This window comes from Anticarsia gemmatalis, chromosome 9 (assembly GCF_050436995.1).
Source record: "Anticarsia gemmatalis isolate Benzon Research Colony breed Stoneville strain chromosome 9, ilAntGemm2 primary, whole genome shotgun sequence".
Lineage (NCBI taxonomy): Eukaryota > Metazoa > Arthropoda > Insecta > Lepidoptera > Erebidae > Anticarsia > Anticarsia gemmatalis.
In genome coordinates this window covers 7,044,932-7,066,572 of record NC_134753.1, presented here as the reverse complement: position 1 = coordinate 7,066,572, position 21,641 = coordinate 7,044,932, and the positions used below count along the sequence as shown (strand labels likewise).

The 21,641-nt window shown below is 36.0% G+C and overlaps 2 protein-coding genes across 3 annotated transcripts in view; both read right to left on the bottom strand.

Moving 5' to 3' along the window:
• Window positions 1-7,686: 7,686 nt before the first annotated feature.
• Window positions 7,687-14,182, bottom strand: LOC142975596 (lipase member H-like). Of its 2 annotated transcripts, XM_076118542.1 has the most exons (9): window positions 14,002-14,182; window positions 11,818-11,863; window positions 11,496-11,605; window positions 10,937-11,094; window positions 10,609-10,757; window positions 9,652-9,857; window positions 9,427-9,456; window positions 8,652-8,814; window positions 7,687-7,970 (listed from the first exon to the last, which is right to left on the bottom strand). In XM_076118542.1, exons 1-9 carry the CDS (start codon window positions 14,042-14,044, stop codon window positions 7,901-7,903), a joined length of 975 nt encoding a protein of 324 aa, XP_075974657.1. In that variant the 5' UTR covers window positions 14,045-14,182; the 3' UTR covers window positions 7,687-7,900. The 2 variants fall into 2 exon arrangements, with proteins under 2 accessions (XP_075974657.1, XP_075974656.1); XM_076118541.1 differs by lacking the exon at window positions 14,002-14,182 and having other exon boundaries at window positions 11,818-12,026.
• A 2,689-nt stretch (window positions 14,183-16,871) lies between these two features.
• The window catches only part of toc (toucan), an 89,236-nt gene continuing 84,466 nt past the window's right edge, over window positions 16,872-21,641 (bottom strand). The window contains exons 6-12 of the mRNA XM_076118309.1: window positions 20,852-21,039; window positions 20,524-20,656; window positions 20,048-20,178; window positions 19,629-19,919; window positions 19,076-19,375; window positions 18,698-18,933; window positions 16,872-18,608 (exon numbers count right to left, since the gene is read on the bottom strand). Of these exons, the coding sequence (XP_075974424.1) occupies window positions 18,389-18,608; window positions 18,698-18,933; window positions 19,076-19,375; window positions 19,629-19,919; window positions 20,048-20,178; window positions 20,524-20,656; window positions 20,852-21,039 (1,499 nt within the window). The 3' untranslated portion in view covers window positions 16,872-18,388. The remainder of the gene's footprint in view (window positions 18,609-18,697; window positions 18,934-19,075; window positions 19,376-19,628; window positions 19,920-20,047; window positions 20,179-20,523; window positions 20,657-20,851; window positions 21,040-21,641) is intronic.

Genomic DNA, 21,641 nt, shown 5'->3' with positions numbered 1-21,641 from the left:
CATTAGTTCCATGAGCTAAGAACTCTCGGCCCTTATTCATTTACCTGCCAATCGGGCTTTTCACTTCCATCAATAAGCTTCGCCGTAATAGTTGAGTAATTAATTGAAAGCCAAATCATTGATCTGGGAAGTGGTCTGTTTTCAATTGTTTGTTTACCTTTTACCTACCGAGATATACAAATAAAGATTGAGGTGCTTTTAATGAGCTCAATAAACGATAAGTAAGTAAGAGTTTGTGATCTTTTCAACAGACTTCAAATAAGGAGGAGGTTCTCAATTCGTCGGAATCTTTTTTCTATAATACAGCTAGTTCCTAGATAATAATACTAATTGGCATGTTAGCCTAACCTTTTGTAATCTCTAAAGATGCCAATTTAGATGCACCTTGATGCAATCTTAATAATGTATTAATACAACAAAAATACTGAGAGGGAAAACTTAAAAGAACCTTTTTATAAACGTTTTATAAGCAAATTACAGTAATTATAAGCGTCACTTTTATAATACACAGAATGGTTAATAAGACCAGTGCTAAGTGCTTCAGTTGTATAGTAAAGTGGTGTTCTAGTTGTTGTCATTAGACAGTCAAAGGGCGTCGAGCGACTTGCACAATTCCCACAGGAAGTCACACAATAAGCAGTAGAAGCACCTGAACGAACAATGTCCCACTTTTATACTGCGAGCAGTTTCTGAATACATCGCCTATGTTATGTTTGGGGTGAAAGTAGAGATGTAGATAATAACTTTAAGTATACTGTCTCTGTGGCGCAGTCGGTAGTGTGTCCGACTGTTGTTCATAAGTTCTCGGATTTGATTGCCGAGTCGAGCAAAGTGCTTAATAATTTATATTAGAATGTTTCTCAGAGTTTGATAACATGCCTGTTAAATGGCAATAGGCTTGCCTCCTATCACATGGGACTAACATTGTTAATGGCGAAAAGTGAGTACCTACATACTTCTCTGCCTAATCTTCAGGTATAACAAGCGTGATGTTATGTATGAATGTAACATTGACTAATGGTGGTACAAGAATTTACCAATTTACCAGTCTTTTATATTGTCACATTTTTACACTGTAACTAGCTTACAATAACAGTAATCACACAATATAAACTACTTATAAACTACTCTTAATTCATATAAAGGTGTTGGCAGGTATTATGTGCTACTAGGCTCTTCGGACTTTGTTAGCCCATCTCTAAAGCTCTATAACCAATGGTACGACTAATTGGACTCACCAGCAATGGGACCTATATAAACGAATCTAGAGTAGATTCGTTATTGTAATAGAAGTGAAAATTAGTAAATTTGTCACCTTTAACCAATAATAATGTTGTGTGCCAGTACTGAAAATTTCCTTGGACCTAAACTTGCTTGGAACATTGCAAACGAAACATAACGACTATTTCTAAGATAGTCGCGTCTTTACAAGCTTTTATATTAAGATACTGATAATGTAGGTGTTTATTACTTAGAGGTGACCTCTTTTCAATAGGTATTGAAAGGGCTTCTAATAAGGCTAATAGATATTTTAATAAATTATATTTATTTTACTTAAAAGTTAAATTTTAGGACGATTATGAATATTGAAATTTAGCAACATTTTTAATAAAAGTGGTAATTGTAATCAATAGCCGCCTATCTTTATTATTATAAAATATAATTCAGACGTAACATTAACTTACATAAATTATCTTTAATGTATTTATCAAATGAAAAGTGCAGCCTTAAAATAGGTATCTTATTCTATTTGAATTTGAAGTAAAGATTAAGTTAACACAGTTTGACGGAGCCCGTCGGCAAAGATTTTGTTTACGCTACTTCGAATCCTATCTATTCAACATTTTCAAATAGGATTACTTTTCAAATAATCAATAGCTGAAAATTAACAGACTGGTGGATTCGTTATTTTATATTTGCCAATAAATTCCAATAGTTTTTGATATTTCCAATTACTGTAAAAATACGTATCGTGCGACACGCAGACTAATTGCCACGAAACATTGGTGCCGTGATGACGTGTGTTTTACTTGCTCGCTCACAAATATGTAGCGGCGCATATGTGATGTAGCTACTGCTGCTACTAAAGCATGCGGCGATAAAACGATACTATCGACTCATTATTAAACTTGTATATTCCCGGCACAGTATTGTACAGGTAATTGACTGAACTCATGTACTTGGCCTGTGGTTTCAACCCTACACTTTGGCTTGCATAAATTATGAAAATACTAGTCCTAGTGGATAATTTTGTAGGTCTTAGGCTATAATTACAAGGAACGAAGTCGGTGGCGCACTAGCATTAACTTACACTCCGGGCCAGAGCTTAGTAACTAATAAATAATGGAAAAAGTTATCTCAAAGACCGACTAGTTCCCTTTTACGAATTATGTTAATTAAATTATAAATATTTAAAGAAAGATCTTTAACGTAGCCTTTGTTTTTAGATTTTTAAGAGACGGCCAGGTTTTCTTGCTCTGATGATGAATAAAATATGTATCTGTTAAATAAATCTGAGAAGATGTCAAATTGTACTTGGCGGCGACGGTGACAATGGGTATTTTCTTCACAATAAATATCAAAGTCTTTGAAAGAAACAGGTGAAATTACTTTTGTTGGTATCGAATCTATTTTCCAGCCCGGCAAGTTTCTGGCCGCAAGTGTAGAGTACTTATAATTATTGTTAGACACTGAACGTAGTGGATATTTCTTCGAAATATTGTATTAGTTGTATGTCTGTCGTGTACGTGTGTTTTCCTGCCGGTAATTAGTATATTCAATGTAATAGGTAATGTCGCTCTCTTTGTCTTTTGTGAATATAAGTACGATAGAGGGTTTACTCCGCACATTACTGTCTGTATAATAACTAGTTATCGTATAAAATATGAAATAGTTGTTGTAGGTGTTAGGCAGACGGTTGCCTAAACGTATAAGCATCGTCTAGATTGCTATTCCCATGATCGTACCATTAAATTCAGCTTAAAATCAGGGAATCAATTTATTTTTTTGTACCTACTAGCTGAAAAAAGACCGGTGGACTAAATTAAGTGATTTTACCATATTTACCCAATGTATTGCAGTACATGAAGCACATCATTACAAATGGTATGAACTAAAGAAGTTTTAAGGGAAGTTGAAGAACTCTACCTTAATAAAAATCTTGTCTTTACCTTTTCTCGCCAGATGCCTACATTAAATGATAATCTAATAAAATGTACAAGTAGTTAACAAATACGAAAAATACAACCTGTTATTAGGCTTGTATATTTTATTCTAATTACCCTATTCAGCTTTAATGCCATCAGAAATTCTATCCACAAATGATAAATTACTCTTGTACATATTTCAAGCATTCAACATAAAACCTTATTGTATTATTTATTTAATATCAGTAATGACATTTATTTAATAGTGTCCCCGTATTTTATCAATCATCATTAACCTTATTTAGTTTCAGCACAACATCAATATTCATCAATGTTATAGTCCATGAATAAATGAAAATTATAATATTTTATACTATTGATGTAATTTTTATTTCCAACGCAAGTGTCGCGTTATCAATGTTATACCGTAAAACGGGGTGAATAGAATTCGCGGGGTGAATAGAAAAAAAATCAGGAAAGTTTTCAAGCCCAATGTTTGAGTACCTACTCCTCGTTTAAGAATTTTGTTCAAATTTGAAATGATTACACGTCGATATTACTTCTCTGCGGTGTCATAATTGTTTAAATGTTTAAATTGATATTTATACCCAAAAAATTGCTTCAAAGTCAACCGTCCTCGAATGCCTTAATGGTCCATACATTTTTTTCAAAACTTTGGATTTAAAGTGGAATTTCTTTTCTAATGAGTTGTTTGGAGTGTTTATCTCTTTAGGTGTATATTTATCTATAAAGATACAATATTGTTAACTGAAAAAACGTTTTAAAACACAATTTTTCCATTCACCCCTTTGGTCGTTTCGATTCACCCCTATCGCTGGGTGAATAGAAATTGACCATTTTTTTAATGAAATATCGTAAAACTATGCATATTTTTGGACAAATATGGTTTTAACTCTTTCTTCATGGCGCCGGACATGATATAAAACAACCTGACAATAAAAATAACAAGTTATTCGCTACAAATTTTTAGGACAAAGTTGAAAATTGTTTCTATTCACCCCGTTTTACGGTACTGTTTATCGATTCCGAAATTCTACTGTATCCCGAAAACAATTTGAAACAGTAACTTTAGTCATCGATTTATGTAGCGGCAACTTGATACAAAAGCTACGAAACAGACTATTCGATATTTTCCTCAACAACTCTATTACCGCGACGTACAATGTAACGAAGCCGATTTGGGACGTTTCTAATTTTGAGAAAATCCCCCCGCGGCTAAATAAGGGCAAAACGAACGCGCTCTATCGGTCTGCTGGCTCTGCAAAAAGTTTGAAGGCTTTAATTTTGCCGGTTGTTAATTCGTGCGCGACCGATTCAAAGGCAGTGTCGGCTATTATTAAAAGCGTAAATTGTCAAACAGATGTACCGAACGACTTTGGTTGCGTCCCGCCAGCGTTAAAACGCAATGAAAATTGCCGTGCTCGGTTTAGCCCTTTCGCAATTTTACATGACCCTGTTGATTGCTTGTAAATCTAACTAATTTATTGTTCGCCGATGCAGCGTGTTGTCACTGCACCCCATGGTAACAGTTTTATATCAGTTGCAAAATATGTACACTGAGTTGTTACTGATAGAACCTTTCAGTTTAATTGCAGGTATGTGTGAAGGGTGATTCTTTTACATATGTATTTTATTAAGACTATTTCATCGAAGAGTCGGTGTTTTTCATGATAAAAGTTCAACGATGTTTAATTTGTTCGTTAACTAAAACTTGTAACTACTACTACTATATTGCAATCTTCTCAGATTCAAGTTAAGTAAATGTTTCTAAAAATGTCCAGAACGGTCTGAAAATGAAAACCACCAAACATTTTTATTACTTTTTATTTATCTGCGTTGCTTTCGGGCAGCTGTAACTAAACTCGTGAAAATGCCGACTGAAAGCTTATTCAAATTAGGTCAATTAGTCGTGTCGGCGCAGCTCTATATTCTGTCTATGTAAGTATTTATCCCTAAACCCGGAACGAACCAACAAATAGGCAAATGTTTATCATTTTAATTGCTGAGTCAATATAATGTTTGTAAAGAATTTTGCGCAGTCACTGAGGGAGAATGGCTTGTTTATGTTTATACAAGAACGTTGAGTAGTTGACCGATTTATTTGTACTATCTAACCCGACCCGTCCGAGGCACGTAAGCAAGCTATTTAATATCGACTTGACATGTTGGTCACTAGGACGTACGAGAGCCTTTTATGGCGCCCTACTAACTGTGAAAGAAGAATCATGACATCCCCAGAACACGAGTAAGTTATATGCTATGCCTTTTCAAATTTTAAAACCTGAAAGCGAATAGCAAAATTTCCTCTGAAATGTATTAATAGATAGTAAGATATCTTAGAAGCAGACAACAGCAAAATAAAAAATAAATACTCGATAAAGTGGTATACAATCGGCCACTTTCCAAGACTTCTTTCAATACCTACCCATACTTCTGAGAATCACGAAGATCTCAATACGGAATATAAGATGGCTTCCTCGTGCAGCGCTATTATATCTCGCTAGTATTCTCGTATTCTCCTTTGCTTAGCGAACGTAAAATGTATGTCAAGTGTTCGTGATATTTTCTAAACAGTTCAAGAGTTAGCTATACGAGTTCATGTCAAAAAAGCAGCCATACCCTTTGTGTGAGCTCGCAGCGACTCATAGCCTGAGGAGGTGCATTTAAAAATCGTTTTCAGTGGTGTATTTAAACAGTGTGGCGGGACACAACATCGCTCGTGGTACGACTCTGCCCAGGGGAATTTTTCTCTACGTGTTCCTCTGATGGACTGTCCTGTTTTTGCCCTTCATATGGCCCTTTGACAGACCTATTTACTTGAGTCTTAAGAAGCGGGAATAATGACGCGAATTCAACTTGAATCTTATGTTTTTCTCTTATACTTAAAATATGCACACGCTTATCCTTTGAAAAGATTCAGAGCAATTTTGATACTGAGTACAGATTGCCTTTGTGTAAATAATCTAGTGTTTGCCAAGTACTAACCCGGCGTCTAGTTAGTATCTGTATTTAGTCTTTCTTAAATCTTATACCGCACACGGTAACGCAAACGTTACCTACAAACCACTTAACGTACATTTACAAAAACAAAAATATTTAGCTCCTTAACTAGTAATTATTGTAACCCCTACACTGAACTTCAATATTGTTATCGTTGACATTGATTAATAGGTATAGTTTATATTAGAGGTAACTAATAATACACTTTCGTGTAGGTCGTCCCTTATCACTTTGAGGTAAAGTGTAAGTGTCACTTGTTGGGTACACGTAACAGTCAGAAAAACGGTAGGTATGAGTGTGAACTATTAGTATTCCTTCAATAGGCTAAACTTAAAAAAATCGGAAAACCTATTAAATAGGTCTGATTTTACCAAACAGTAAAAAGTTTTCTACTAAATAACAAGACTTTCAAACATCGCAGAACTAACTTTAGCTTGTACTTTAGACAGTACTTATTTAATTGAGGGCTTTCTCTTGAGTCGGGGCAAGTAACAATAGAACAGGCAGGTACTTAGGTAGTGACCTATCTATAAAAATGTAGAGAATCCATTTGGCATCCGCATCAGAGAATCCATTTGCCTTTTAAGTGCTTTAATGATTTGTGCAAAAATTTCTGGTCTCGGATGATTAATTTGCTGGATATTCGACGAATCATTATCTCCAGTTGGCGTAATTATCGACAATGAAGTTTTGTATATATAGGTACAAATAATACGAAGCTTTCTTTGTAATGAATGCCTACTAAAACGTACAGGGTCGGGTAATGTTAATATGTCATAGTTTTCATTACATACGTAAGTATAGGGACGATGTACATAATCAATAAGAAATAGATGGAGTTGGTTTTCTTGGGGATATGATTATAGAGTGGAATACTCAACATATAAATAGATAAAAGGTGGGTAGTTCCACTTAATTATTAATGCGCTACAGGACAGTATCATATAAACTATGAATATTATTCACATCTATGATGACTATACAAATAGGAAAATATAGTGTTCTATCGCTTACAGTGGCAATTATATGTCGACGTGAGACATTGTTGCATTTCGCTTGCGAGAGCGAATATTCCCGCCACTTGCCACTCAAAACTTGACTCGGTTCGAAACATTGCGGATCGAAATTAACTAGGTGCTAACATGGCAGTTACTCTCATTGGAAAGTTCACTCTATTCGTCATACTATGTCAACTCTAAAACAAGAGTAAAGAAGAAAATAGAAAAGCATTCCGCTTTTAAAAGTCGTAACAACAAGAAAGATCATCCCGCGACATAATTAGGACAGAGAATTTAAGTGTAGTCCTTAGGACTTGTAGGTCTATCAATAGTATATATGAGTGTAAATAAGTATAGGGATTGTAGAAAATGAGAAGTAATTTCAATAAGTTTTAGAAGTTTATTTCACTGCTCTTCTCTTGAGCTTATTTCGGCACAATCATTTGTCATATTGCCATCAACATTACTTGACAAAAACGTGTTTTTTTTACGTTATCAACATAATACTGTCTTAATTCAAAGCACTAAAATTGAGCACAAACAAATTTTTCAATTTCATAAAACCAATTTTATTTTCAAGTAACTTTAAAAGTCAAAGCTCGATAACGATACGATGGTATCAAAAGTTTGTAATCACAATACAGCAATAGTTTTCAACAAGGTCATGTTTTATGATTTGATTTCATATACTAAGTACAATCACAGCCATAAATAAATACAGTTATTATACGTGTTTTATAATCCGTCCTCGCCGAGTCCAAACGGTGACGCACCGGCTGTCAAAAAGTAATAGTTCCCTGGTACACTGAAATCAATAAAACGTATATTGTATTACATGAATTACCGCAAAGCCTTGTTCTTAGCCTAGCTTATTTTCACTAGACTTTCCTTTATTAGTAATTTCTAATTGGCGTCGAACTTCAGAACTAGGTTAATTTATAATGGCGCTTACTAAGGCTTCAACAGAGGTTAATAAGAAAAGTTTTAAGGTACATATTTTATTACGCTGCAATATCTTCGAGTAGTTGTTATAAGTTGATGTTGTAATGTAGTAGTTTATTTTAATCGTCTGTCACTGCGGTGTTTAACGTTTAGCACTTGATGCAGCGATGCGCCAGTCTTAAGTGCCTATCTAAAATATAGCTTACTACTAAAATGTGTAATGTACTGGCTACGTTCTTTATCTTTAGTAGCACTTCTATGTTCAATGTACCTATATCGTTACATTATCAAGATCATTTTTGTACCGGACCGCATGAAAAACAATAATTCATTAACCCCCGGTTTCTGAAGTACATTTAACGGTTGTTTATCTATTTAAAAGCGTCAAAACTATCGCTATTGAATAGATAAACTACTGTTAAATGTACTCAGAAACCAGGGGTAAGTACTTTATTACTGACTCACTACTTGGTACGAGCCACTCAATTGAAAAAATGTAACATTATTTTTAGTAAATTATTGAATAACGCAATATAAAACTTACGCGTTCGGTTCAAATTTGCCGAATTCCAAAACGTTAGCCTTTCTTTGATCTGGTGAATAATTCTTCCATGTTCTGTAGTTTTTCGCGTAACTGCCCAGTACTGTTCCTGGATTCTTCAATGTGTCTAACAAGATCTCCCAGGACCGATTATGGTTACAGAGTTCTAGAAAACAAACGTTTTTGATTAGGATGAGGTATTCTAAGATGGCATGTTTTGTTCATACATACATACATACAATTTCTTTCCATACGGGTACGAAAGGTCCAGAGAGCTTAAATGTTTAGTTCAGTTTATAGAAAACTAAACTTTAAGTTCTAATATAAAGATTTTCATCAAACAAACACACATTGCAATCCAGCCATGAGTGGGGCACATAAATAAAAGAAATCAGATCAAACATATGATTCATAATATAGCAACACTGTCGGCCTCTGCCAAATAATATATCATCATCGCCATATCTCTAGCTCAATCGGTCGACGGTGCCTACATAATTTACGTAATTGACTGATATATCTAGTGGTATTAGAGCCAAGAATTGTAATTATAACTAGCTTAGTATGTACCTTGTAATCAGGGCTACATTACGAAATGACAATGTAATCATGACCTAAATGCTTTGACACGCGACGGTCACTTAATTGGTGTATTTTAGTATCTAATCTTCATATACATATCAAAATAAAAATCTAAAAATACTTATTTCAAAAACCCTGAATATTTCAATAGACGTAGTAATAATGGTTAAAGTATTTTATCAAGGGTTGTACTTACCTCGTAGAGTTTTATTATCGTCACCACGATCTGAAAATAACGAAAAAAACAATTCAGTTATTAAAATCGATCATATCGGGCGTCTACTTAATACAAATATGAAATAAAATTAAGATTGAAATAAGACTTCTTTGGCATACATGACCACAAGATAATGTCATGATTTTAGAAGTTAAATATATAAAAAAACATGTGATTTGTAGAAAATAGCTTAAGAAAATTTACCTTCTTGTGCATCACATCCAGGCTGTAGAACGTTGCCAACGTTTCTGAAGTTAGGCCAAAAGTCCACCGTCCCCATAGACCTCTTGGTGCCGTACCTATTAGGGTCTGAGTGTATCGCCTCCACGTACTCCGCGGAGTTCGGGTTCAGTCTATCGTGAGGACGTTTGGACTCCATGCCAATACCCGCAGGGTCTAGACCAGTGATCCTGTAAAATGAGTTATTTTGACTTTAATAACTTTTATAGTCACAATGACGATCACACCTCCAACCTTAAACCATTAAACCTTAGTCTTATAAGATTGCCATATTAAATACCGTCCCAGCTTCGGCCCTATAGTCTATTTTTCTCTGGTATAATGTTACTTTTCGTATGATATAGTTATATAAAACCGTTTATGTGTACAAACTCAAAAATGTACACACATCCTTTACAGGTGGGTAGTATACAGAAAAGAATAGAATATAGTTCCCTGCTCTATATAATAGGAGAATTAACGCGATCATTTGGCGTCTTATTTCTCATAACATCATGCCTATTTTCCCTACGGCGTGTTTATGTGATAATACGACCACAATTCACCAAGAATTATTCTGTAGCATGTAACCGGAGATAACTAATTGTACCTGATATATTTACCGGACTACGGATTACTATTAATAATATACAAATACATAGTTGGTCTATTGTTAATACGAGACGAAAAACACTTTCTCTGTCGAACTAGACTCTGTCAGTTCCAAAAACATGTGTAATCTACTGAGAACATAATTAATTTGTTTTTAAATAATCGCTTATTATTGAAAGCAGTAGTGAAAAGGCCAAAACGAAAGCATTTCTCAGTTTCAAGTAAGATAATAGTGGTGTTCCTGTTACTACAACGTGTATTGTAGCGACAGAAATACTTTAAGTGCACTTAAATTAAGTGACGCTTCAGTAGTCGGTAGTGAGTTCTCACCATCTCAATGTCACGCCGTTCCTTGCCAGGTTGTTGCCAGCTATGCCCATAACGTGGGCTCCAAGCGAATGGCCCACTAAGTGCGTCTTATTCAAATCCAAGCCGGCATCAGACAAGCTCATCAGCGCGTCTGCAAAGTCCACGCCGAGCTGACGAAGAAAGAGATTAGACTAACAACTGTACAATATTTAAATATATTTTGTTTTTACAAGATAGAACTATGTTCATTTTTACTTGTTTGCGCTAATTTAGAGCAAAACAGTTATGATAGTTTAAAATCTCTGCGAAAACTTACTTGATATAAGTTCTTAGTTATTTATTAACTCACCCTTATAGCATTCGGCACAGCCCAGTTTAAATATGAGGACGCGATGGTATTATGTATTGGAGCAGCAAGACGGTCCCAGTTTAAGAGAGCAACATTACTTTGCCCTTGTTCCAAATACGCTTTTATTATAGCAGTCACCGCGGGCCCATTGGGATGACCTGAAGTAAATTATTTTTATTATTTCCTTTGCTTCTGCCTGGCTTTAAGCCTATTATAGTAATAAGCATTGCGGAGTAATGGCGCCTACGTTTATATGACGCGAAATTTTAAATATTATTTCTGTAAGATACTTCGATGTCTAGCGTAAGTAAAAGAAAATATACAACAAAGATCCAAATTTCTAGAATATACAAGCGTCCTCTCGAGAAATATTCACATGAGGAGCATATCGATATAATAAAGTATTTAGATCGTTATATTCTGTGTAATGTATTTTCCATGTCCCATTCGTTTTTACGTATTTTCCGATTCATCCATAATTTATGTGCTTGTCGGTGTAGCAGTTACTGAAATTAATATCTTACAAGTCGCCTGCCTACTTGCAGATAGTTTGTTTTACCTGTAAATCCGTGGCAGAAAATAACTGTTGTTTTATCTGGGTCGCACCATGACGTAGAAAATATTTCTGTAGATTCATCTAGCGGCCATTCAGTGTAGTCGTCAAAAGAGCTGAAAATATTGACATTGTCTATTATAAAATACTGATCCAGACATAATCTGACCCTACAGAGTATAGGACGAGGAAGACTACCTGTATCCACCCAACTACCTACGAATATTAAAGCGATATAATATATGTTGTTAATAATATCGATTGTGACAGTTTCTAACTCCAGAAGGAGAAATTATTTAAATGAAATTATAAGATAAAGGATACATACCTGTGATAAAATCTCAACTTGGCTTGATTTTCATCACCTCCAAATACTGTAAAAAATTGTATAATCAAGAAAAAAACGATAATAATTAAATAAGTTTCAGTACTCATACTAACTAAAGAAATCTTTAAACAGATTCACAGCTGATAGTAAAGTAAAACATTTACACTAAAATTGTAAAAAAGGACATGAAAATGTTGTACTACTTTTAACAGTCGTTATCAATGCGAAAATGGTGATAATCGCAGGTACGTCTGTGCGACGTCTACGACAAACCTTAGACAATCATGAAGTCATGTTATTGTAGTATTTCGAGGTCACCTATTCATATTTAGGACATGAAAATATTAGTTTTAACTGTTCTTTTATCGTGTATTGTGCTCTAAGTAAAAGAATGATAGATATGATATGATGATCTAGATGTTTAACAAGCTTGTTGAAGGTTTATCGGTTAGTTTTCACTGAAAAATATCTTGTTTTTGTTGTTTGTTTCTTATTAAGGACCAAACTAGAGGTTTACTTAATAAAATAAATTAATAGATTTGACATAATTTCACGTTTAATTACGTCATCGAAGTGATCGAAGCATTTGTCTTATTATGAGAAAGAATTCTAAAAACATTAAGATTTCGGTTTGTGTTAATGCTAGCTTTCGTGCGGCAAAATAGGATAATATTGATTTTACATAAATATATAATAACAAATATTGTTTATTGATATGTCTAACCAGTTTGTAAAACCACTTTCACAAGACACGATGCAATTATAACTAAATAACTGCGGCTATTTTTGCGGTCTAATAAAAGATTTGATGTGAAATCGATTTTTTTCTGGTAAACAACCATTTTATTGATATTAACTAGCTGACCCGTGCGGCTCCGCTCGCGTGAATTTCGTACTGTTGCTTATTCGTTTGAGCACGCGAATTGCGAAGCACTCGATACACATAAAAATGCTAACAACTCTTTTGTCATCTAATGGTTATATACGAAAGGGACCCGAAGGGCACACAATGTGACACAGGCTCAGGCAGGCCTGATTTCCTGTGGTTACCTTCTTTTCCGCTCTCGTCTGTATCCGTACCAGTTTACAGTGTAAAATATAATACCTTATTATAGACTGACCATTGCTTACCCGTCTGGATTCAGAATATTATAATAGGTACAGACAGACCTATCTGCGCCGGAGCTCTTCACACGCGTAATAATGTTTACTTGCGATGATACGTCCGAAACCACGTAACCCGTAAATATTTTTTATATATCATCCGTTGTTTATTTTTTAAAACTTACCACGTAGTCTGTTTCATAGCTATACAATTTATTTCCTTAATGCAACCAATTAATTTGGTTATGTGTTTCGAACAACAACGCCATCTGTTAGTTGCGGCGAACAACAAACGAAATTACTCGGTTGCCATCTAGGATATCCCGACCGCACCGGACCCACGTAAACCAACATTTTTGTGTAATAATATATCATACAACATTTATGTTTAAAAATCTTATAAATGTATAGCATGTTTCAAAGGTATTTTTTTACAATAAAGCCATCAAAACAAATTAATTAGAAAAAACATGCTTTGTTGCGAGCTATAACGCCATCTATTGGTTGGTGCGAACAACAGGTATCGATACGGCAGGCGCCGCGTTAACTTTATGCGAATGTTGTGAAATGGATTGTAACGCCATCTATGGTCTCTATAGGGAAACGCAGGTTCAAACGATTTCTACGTATATTTTTCAATTTTCTAAATTTTTTTGAAATTTTATGCTATAAAAAGTATCCTAGAAACTGCTCCACTACTTAATCTATGCATATACCAAATTTCAGTGCATTCTATCCGGTAGTTTTTACGTGATAGCGTCACATACAGACGGAGGACAGACAGACAGACAGACAGACAGACAGAAAAGAAAATTATAAATTGCAGATTCGGTATCAGTATCCGTTACTAAACATCCCCCATTGGTTTTTTTTTAAATATATTCAATGTACAGAATTGACCTCTCTACAGATTTATTATAAGTATAGATTGGTGACGATTTTTTTGTTTATTTGTTACTATAAATAATAATTGCAAAATTTTGTAATTATCATCCTTGATGACTGTTATTAATTTGAGCCTAATATTTTTTTTTTTTGGTGTATGTATGTGGTTAAAAATATAAAGCCGAAAATCCTTACCGGTGCCAAGAACAAAGAAAATAAGGTAAACACAGGTGAACATTTTGCAGGTTTTTCACGAATTGTCCATTTCCAGTTTTGCAATGTTTTTATATAGGGGCCGGTATCAAAGTATTGCACCATTTTGTACTTTCCTTGACATAATCGTAGCTGATTACGACTTGGGTGCAGACACCCATATACCACAAATCTTTTGGAAATGTTACCTTGTTCTTCATTTTGTTTATCATCTTTTATAATGATAATTACTTTATCTGTTTGTACAGTTTATAATTGTTCGCGGACTGTTAATGAATCAAGTGTTGACACATATGGGCTGACTGTCGCAACCTTTACTCAATCAGATTTCGGTGACATCTTAAGACGTGAACAGTTTTCGATTTTAAGGGTGGTGTAAAATATATATTTATCTGGTTCTAGAAACAAATGAACCTTGATTTGGTTTCTAGACAAATCAAGACAATAATTTCTTGCCTCACGGAACAGATTCAGGGGAAGAAAACCGGTTTACTTGGATTGATCACATCAGGAATCTTACTTAAGATAATTTGCAGGAATTTTTTGCAAACCTTTACACAGTCTGGAACTTCACGAAAGAGACTACAAACTTGACCAATAGCATTGGATACAGATGTTAAAGATATATTATTGTTATCGATAGTGTTTGTTATCGTAGATGTGTTTTATATGATTATAAATAAAATTCTTGTTAAAATTATTCCCGGGCGTTTAAATGGCAATTTCTACGATAATTCGATTGCAAAAAATGGTTTTAGCAGTTTAACAAAAATATTTTTTCGCGGAAAGAATACGATGAGCGTAATAAATCTTTCGTTGACAGAATCGGTGAGACAGTGTACCTTGAAATCAAGTTCATGTCAACTAAGGACATACATGTTAAATCAGCAGAGATTAGCAATGTCTTTGCGACCTCGACGCTAATTTGATATACATTATATAGTTTCAAATAATGTGGGCACCTACGTTTAGTAACACACACTCTAAAACAAGGCGTTTCCGTAAAAATATGCCGAATGGAACTTTAAATGAGAAAACGAAGTTTCCGGGCGTACATTTATACATCCATGATCGGTTTCCTTACTTTGAAACCTACACCTTTGACAAGCGACCTATTACTTGATCGCTACAGTTACGTTTGATACAGTTTCCTAACTTTCCATACGCGAGTAAGTTCGGGTGTATTTGCTTTTAATACCGTACCTTTAACAATGAATTTCCCTGTTTATTAATATCTTTCCCGAATCTCAAAGTCAAGGTGCCTTTATGTTATCGATGAATGAAAGAGGAATAGTGTCAGACACTTTTTTTACTTTCATTTATTCATGAATGATAATGTTACGAACATTTAAAAAGGAAATTAATTAAAGTTTCTTTATATCGATTCTAAATCGATACTTTTTAAGGCTCATCATTGTCAAGTGTTCATCAAACAATAAATGTTATCAGACTAATATAACATGTGTAAGTAATTAGAACTATTAGCAATAAATTAAGTTAATTAAGGTTGCGGTCGCACTGTGAAGTAACTGTAACGCGATAGCGATGCGACAATACGTGTAAAGTCAAGGGCATACCTTAGCCTTCTAACCATACATGTATAAAACAAACATACTTAACAATAAACATAGTCTGTTGACTGAAGCGCTCATAGATAGTTCGTTTGCGACAACTGTTTTAGATGACTGAGGTTTATTCCAGTCATTGGACAAAAAATGTTTCAATCTCTTTTGATATTACATTATGTCTCTTGCCCCGCTTCGAGGGGCTCCTAATACTGGATGGGTTAAAAACAAATCCTCAAAGGCTAAGGCGGGACTTTCACATCGCTTGCTTCCATGTTAAGGGCCTGTATACATCTGCTAAGTTATGCCATACGTATGGAATATGAAGTACAAACCAATGCCAATTGTTAATATGATTTAAAGAACTCTTTCGCTACAAAACACTGGCGATGCTGTGCTTGAAATACACAATGAAATTTGCACCACGGTGGAATACAAACCTTGTATCTTTATATCTCTAAAAGTGCAAATAGTTCAACGAATACTTTATTAACCAGCGAAAGAAATCGAAAGTGATTGATAGATAAGTAAGCTATCCATTAATGTGTATATCTATCTAGTCTTAGTGAAATTTCGTAACTAATGTTAATCAAAGCATTAATGCTTTAAATTATGTAATTGGATTATGAATATTATTATAAAATGTCTGTTATTTATATTTCCGAATATCTGAGCCATAGTTTCACAGTCAAATTAACTTTAGATATGTGCGATTGTTGGTCGGTTAGCTGCTAGTATGATAGTATTTATTTAAATCGAGCTATGGATAAATGTCGGATAACCTATCTAATCTATTATTATGTGACATGAAAGCAGTATCCATGAATATTTTACTTGATGATCTCTGTTAACTGATAGTTCTTTATTGTGGGGAAATATAGGCCGTATAGTTTATCACGACGAAGAAAAAGGTATGACCATTAAAAAAACAAAAAAACATATACCCTCTTCTTTTCCTTGATCAGATCAATTACAACAACAAACAAATTAGTACTATACATACAATATGTATACATCCCATCCCTTTTAACATTTATTAATATCCACTACCTGATTCTTTGTTGAGTCACAAAAGTATCTGCATAAAGGTATATTGCGCATTACTTCTTATTAACAATGCGATATAAAGCACCCAATATTTTTTATTAAATCCGTTTATAGAAGTCATTTTACTGGAGATTATTAGTGAAACGTTTCCTTATTAGCATCAATCGTGACGGACTGATTGACTGTTCGTTGTTCATCAGCGCTCGCTATAAACAGGCAGGGTAAAATCAAACCATAGTCTCTTTAACATACTATTTTATTTTTTATATTAATATCCTTCGCAATCACGTTATAATATTTATGATTACAGTTTAATTTTGGAATGGTATTTAATGTAATATAACGATAAGCTTAAAAATAAATAAAAATCATATAAACTGAATATACAATGTAATCCATCATGCAACACCGTTGTTGTTGAAATTAAGGAACATGGCAAAGAGTAGATGAACGCGACTCTTTGGTTTATAGTTTCTTTTAGTAAACTATTTTTAAACTAAAAGGAAACTTGAAAATTAATGCGAAATTAACATAAAAGTAGAAGAGAAGTATCTCAGTTCAAACACAATGAAAGCGTCAAAATCCGTGGCAGACAGAATAAAAACGTCATTATTACACTTTCACTTAAAACTATGTTAATTTTTCCATAATTAAAATTGTTATTTGTACAAAATAATTCAACGAGTGTGATAAAATATAATAATTAAGTTAAAAATACAATACAAAAACAATATAAATACCTAATTACGATCAAGCTATTGCTAAGTAATACATATAACAACCTGCTAGAACTGACAAGCCTGAACAGGATAAAACATTTTCAAGCACATTTTTCTTTATAAACAATCAGAAACAAGAATGATTGCACCAATAAACAAAAGAGGAAACATTAAATATTACAGAAGAAGAAGTTTATGAGATAGTAAGACAGAGAGAAAGACAGGATTTACACATAAAGAAAACTAGATTCAGTAATTCCTCATCTGGAAAACAACAGAAAGAGTAAGATTTGGAAACATTCGGCGGACAGAGAAAATAATCACAATACTTTTATTAATTGGTGCAATCTACAGGTACATAAACACTTTCCATCAAATGCAGCCCAATTCGAGTAAAAACGTTCCGAGGCCAGAATGTTGAGAAAAGCAATACTTATACTTATGTGAGTCTGGAGCTACGTCCTTACCTTATTTCATTTATTTTATCCACTAACGATAGAAAGGTAAGAAGTTGACAATAATTGAAATAAGATAAATAGGTACATCCTTTCATCTAAGATATTTACGAGACATCTAATGTAGGTATTGTTTTAATATCGTTTATGAGAATAACATATCATTATCACTTCAAGCTAAATTCTATTGAGAAAGAGCAAACTCGTATTAAATCTACGTAAAATAACATTTCCAAGCTCATAAATTATTTATTTGCAAAGTCCATTAAAACAATGGTGATCCTCAACTAACTTTATAGATAGGTATCGAGCGAGCAATATTTATCATTCACCATTCTCATATTAGGTACATACGTATTCAATTTCAGCATACTCGTATTACAGAGAAGTCACTCCGGTTGGGTCCCAAAATTTATTAAGTCTACGCCTGCAAACCGTACAATAAAATATAATCCGGCAAGAACAACATATCGGGTCGGGCCCCGAACCCACGCCCGGCGTCCGCCAGGCGCGAGCGGGCCCGCGCTCTCGGCGCACACTTCACTACGAGACTAGTCGATCACGAGCCACAGAGTCCTCGAGTTCAATACTGACGATCGTCGTATATGTAGATGGCCTCCCCGGCGGACTCTTTGAGCGGGGGAGGCGGCGGTGGGAAGTCCAGGTCACCAGGACGAAACAGCTTCGAAGCATTCGGCGCAGGGGATGCAGGAGCCGGTGACCCGCTGCCCGGCGAGCCGCCGCCGCGCCGCTTCACACCACTAGGTGACGCCGCAGTACGGAAAGATGAGCGGCGTGCCAACCTAAAGCAATGAGCATTTCAGTCATAAACTATTCAAACTTCAACGCAACACGTCTATCTTCTTTTATACAAGAATTAACGGAACATTACCTCGAAGCTACTTCCTCGGGCGTCTCTTCTATTTCGAGTACCCAACTGACGGAATCGTGTTTTTCGACTACACCCTTGACGGCGGGTAGGGGCGGGGAGTCGGGCGCGGGGGACGCGGCCGGTGAGGGCGGCGAGTCGGGCACCGGCGACGCCGAGCGACCGGAGTCGCCCGATGACGTCCGCGTGCGCATCGGCGGTCGCTCGATGTAACCACCACCCGCGAGTAAAGACACTACCTGTAAGTAAAAGTTATGTAGGTATATAATAATTATCACAGGTTTTAATACATCTTTACAGCTTCATGAATATATGCAATGATGTGTGAAAATATATAAGATGATATTGTATATCATAAGAATAATAATACAATTTCAATACCTGAGACTTCTGTCGAAGTTTGTAACGTAGTTCCTCATTAAGCGCGGCCAGTCGCGCGGCGTGGTCGCGGTCCCGCGCGGCCGCGTCCCGCAGACGACGGTTATCGTCGCGCAGTCGGTCGGTATCACGTTGCCGCGCGGCGGCGCGCTCGCGCAGCTCCTCGGCGGCGTGCCGCGCGGCGCGGGCGTCCCTCTCAGCCGCCGCTCGACGCTCTCGCTCGGCGGATAGTTCAGACCGTGCATCGCGTAAAGATGCGACCTCTGCCTGCTTCAGCTCGATCACTGCACGGAGTGATCGTACCTAAAAAAATAAATAGGCGGTTTTAGTACAAATATATTTTTCTCAGAGTGGGAAATCCCTATTCTATTCTTTAAATACAAATACAAAAACGACGACAACTCAAACACAATAGAACAGTCTGAGTTACCTACGTCCTTATAAAATCACTGGTCATAATAATACATCACGATCTAAGAATATTGCATACCGACTGCGTATTTCAATGGCTTCGTAATTATAACTGCAATATTAATAGCCAGTGCATCTTACTAACCTCAGCTGCCAACTCGTTAGCGTCTGTACTCAATTCCTCATTTGCAGTTAATCGCAGTTCGCAATCTTCCGCCTCACAACACACGGGGTCGCACGCCGCGTCGCACATGTTGCACGATTTGTCGCACGATGTGTCGACCGACGTATCGATGGCTGTGTTGTATGACTTGCTGTGGTCTATTTCCGCCCGCGCAGCTTCAAGCTGAGCGCGTAAAGTGCGCTCTATTTCGCTATGCGCGTGCAATCGCGCCCTACTCTCGGCAACTTCGTGTTTCAGGGACTCGATTGTATCCTAAAATAGGTTTATGAAAGTGAAATACATTATGTTAATTACATTAAAATGTTTCATTGTCTGTTAACAGCAATGCAAATTAGTAGAATATTTTTAGGCTTTAAAAGTAGTTATTATAATTGCATTACCTTGAGTCCTTTGATGTCATTGGCGAGTGCAGCGACCTCCTCAATATGCTTAGCTTGGAGACGTGCATTCGCCTCTTCTTTCGACGAGACCTCCATCTCCAGCTCTGAGATCTTGCTCAGGCATTCTGCGACTGGAATAATACAAAATTACCCGATTATAATATACTCAGCACTATGTAGCAAAAAGCAAAGGATTGACCAGTCTTGCTAGCTTTAACTACGTTTAAAGACCGGCCATACGAATATCTCAAAACGTGTTGGATAAAAATATTTCGAACCTACATTAAAATGTAGTCGAATGACATATCTGTACTTGCTATTATTGAATCAACTTTTTTAATTGCATTGTTTTATTCTGAGTAATATCTGAAACCTACTAGTTTGAGCATAAATAACCTCATAACTTAAGTCGATTTAATAGATCTAGACTTCTTTCTACACTTATAATATGTATGTAGCACGTCATAATAACTCACTGGTATCGAGATCTTTTTGCGCACGCTGTTGTCGGTCCCGGTCGGCGCGCGCGGCGCTGCTGCGCTCGGCTGCGGCCACGCCACGCCACCGCTCCGCCTCAATCCGCCAAGTACTGCCATTTAGTGCGTCCAACTGGAAATTTAAAATGATACATTGCTGTAAATCCGTTATGATAGTTTTTATACTTATTTACTTGTTATTTCAGGGAGGATTACTTTTGAACTCTTATTTATTCATTTACTTGCTAATGAAATACCAACTAAATTAATAAATTAGATTAAAGAGTTTTATCTAAATATAATAAAACCCTTTGCCAATGTTACTTACCCGAAACACTAAATACTGGACTAAAACGCCCAAAGCTTCGACACCCTTGGCGGCATGCGCAAGTGCGGCCGCCTGTTCGCGCGGTTGCGCGGGCGGCGCTACGAGCGGGACGGGCGGCGTGCGCACTGGCTGCGGCGTCTGCACCCGCTTGCCACGTGGCCCCACCGCCGCTGTGACTCGCGGCGGCTCTGGAAACAAATACACAAATTAATATTTACAATTTCGTGTATTCGCCTAACATTACAATTTGAGTGTGTACCTAATGACGAAATCGTAGATTATGTAGTCTAAGGGCGAGGCCTACTGGCAGTGGGCATTACGGTCTGTTATGAAAGCGCTAAGTATGTCGGCACCATTCGTGCCACGCTCGCACGTAACGTGTGCGTAGGCTCTGACAGGTTGTTAGACTATCGCCTACACTATCACAATAATCCATTTCCCTTCGATGATACTTATATCATCTAACAACAATGACTAGAATACTTCACAACTACTCATGAAAATGTATGGCCTCTAAAAATAAACAAGTATGTACTGTTTAATTGTTTCTTATTCCTGACCACGAGGACACGTCCCTGTCACGATCCGACTAATCAGTTAATCGACCTTTCAAACATTCTCCCATGTGTTAAGCGATGTTAATCTCTTTATGCACGCAATTCATTGTTATATGCCCATTCCATTCATGTATATTATTTAATCGTCACAGTTTCGCGAGGTCAATAGGTGCGTTTGCCACATAAATTGACTACGGTAATTATGACACTACAGTCATATCGACATATATGAC

What these genes read in the sequence shown, in the direction of transcription:
- LOC142975596 (XM_076118541.1), bottom strand. Translation starts at nt 11,924, where the DNA reads ATGAGTACTGAAACTTATTTAATTATTATCGTTTTTTTCTTGATTATA. An exon ending in TGGATGTGATGCACAAGAAG is followed by an intron (nt 9,457 to 9,651) that starts GTAAATTTTCTT and finishes CGTTATTTTCAG; the next exon opens with ATCGTGGTGACGATAATAAA. An exon ending in GGCAAATTTGAACCGAACGC is followed by an intron (nt 7,971 to 8,651) that starts GTAAGTTTTATA and finishes TATTGATTTCAG; the next exon opens with TGTACCAGGGAACTATTACT.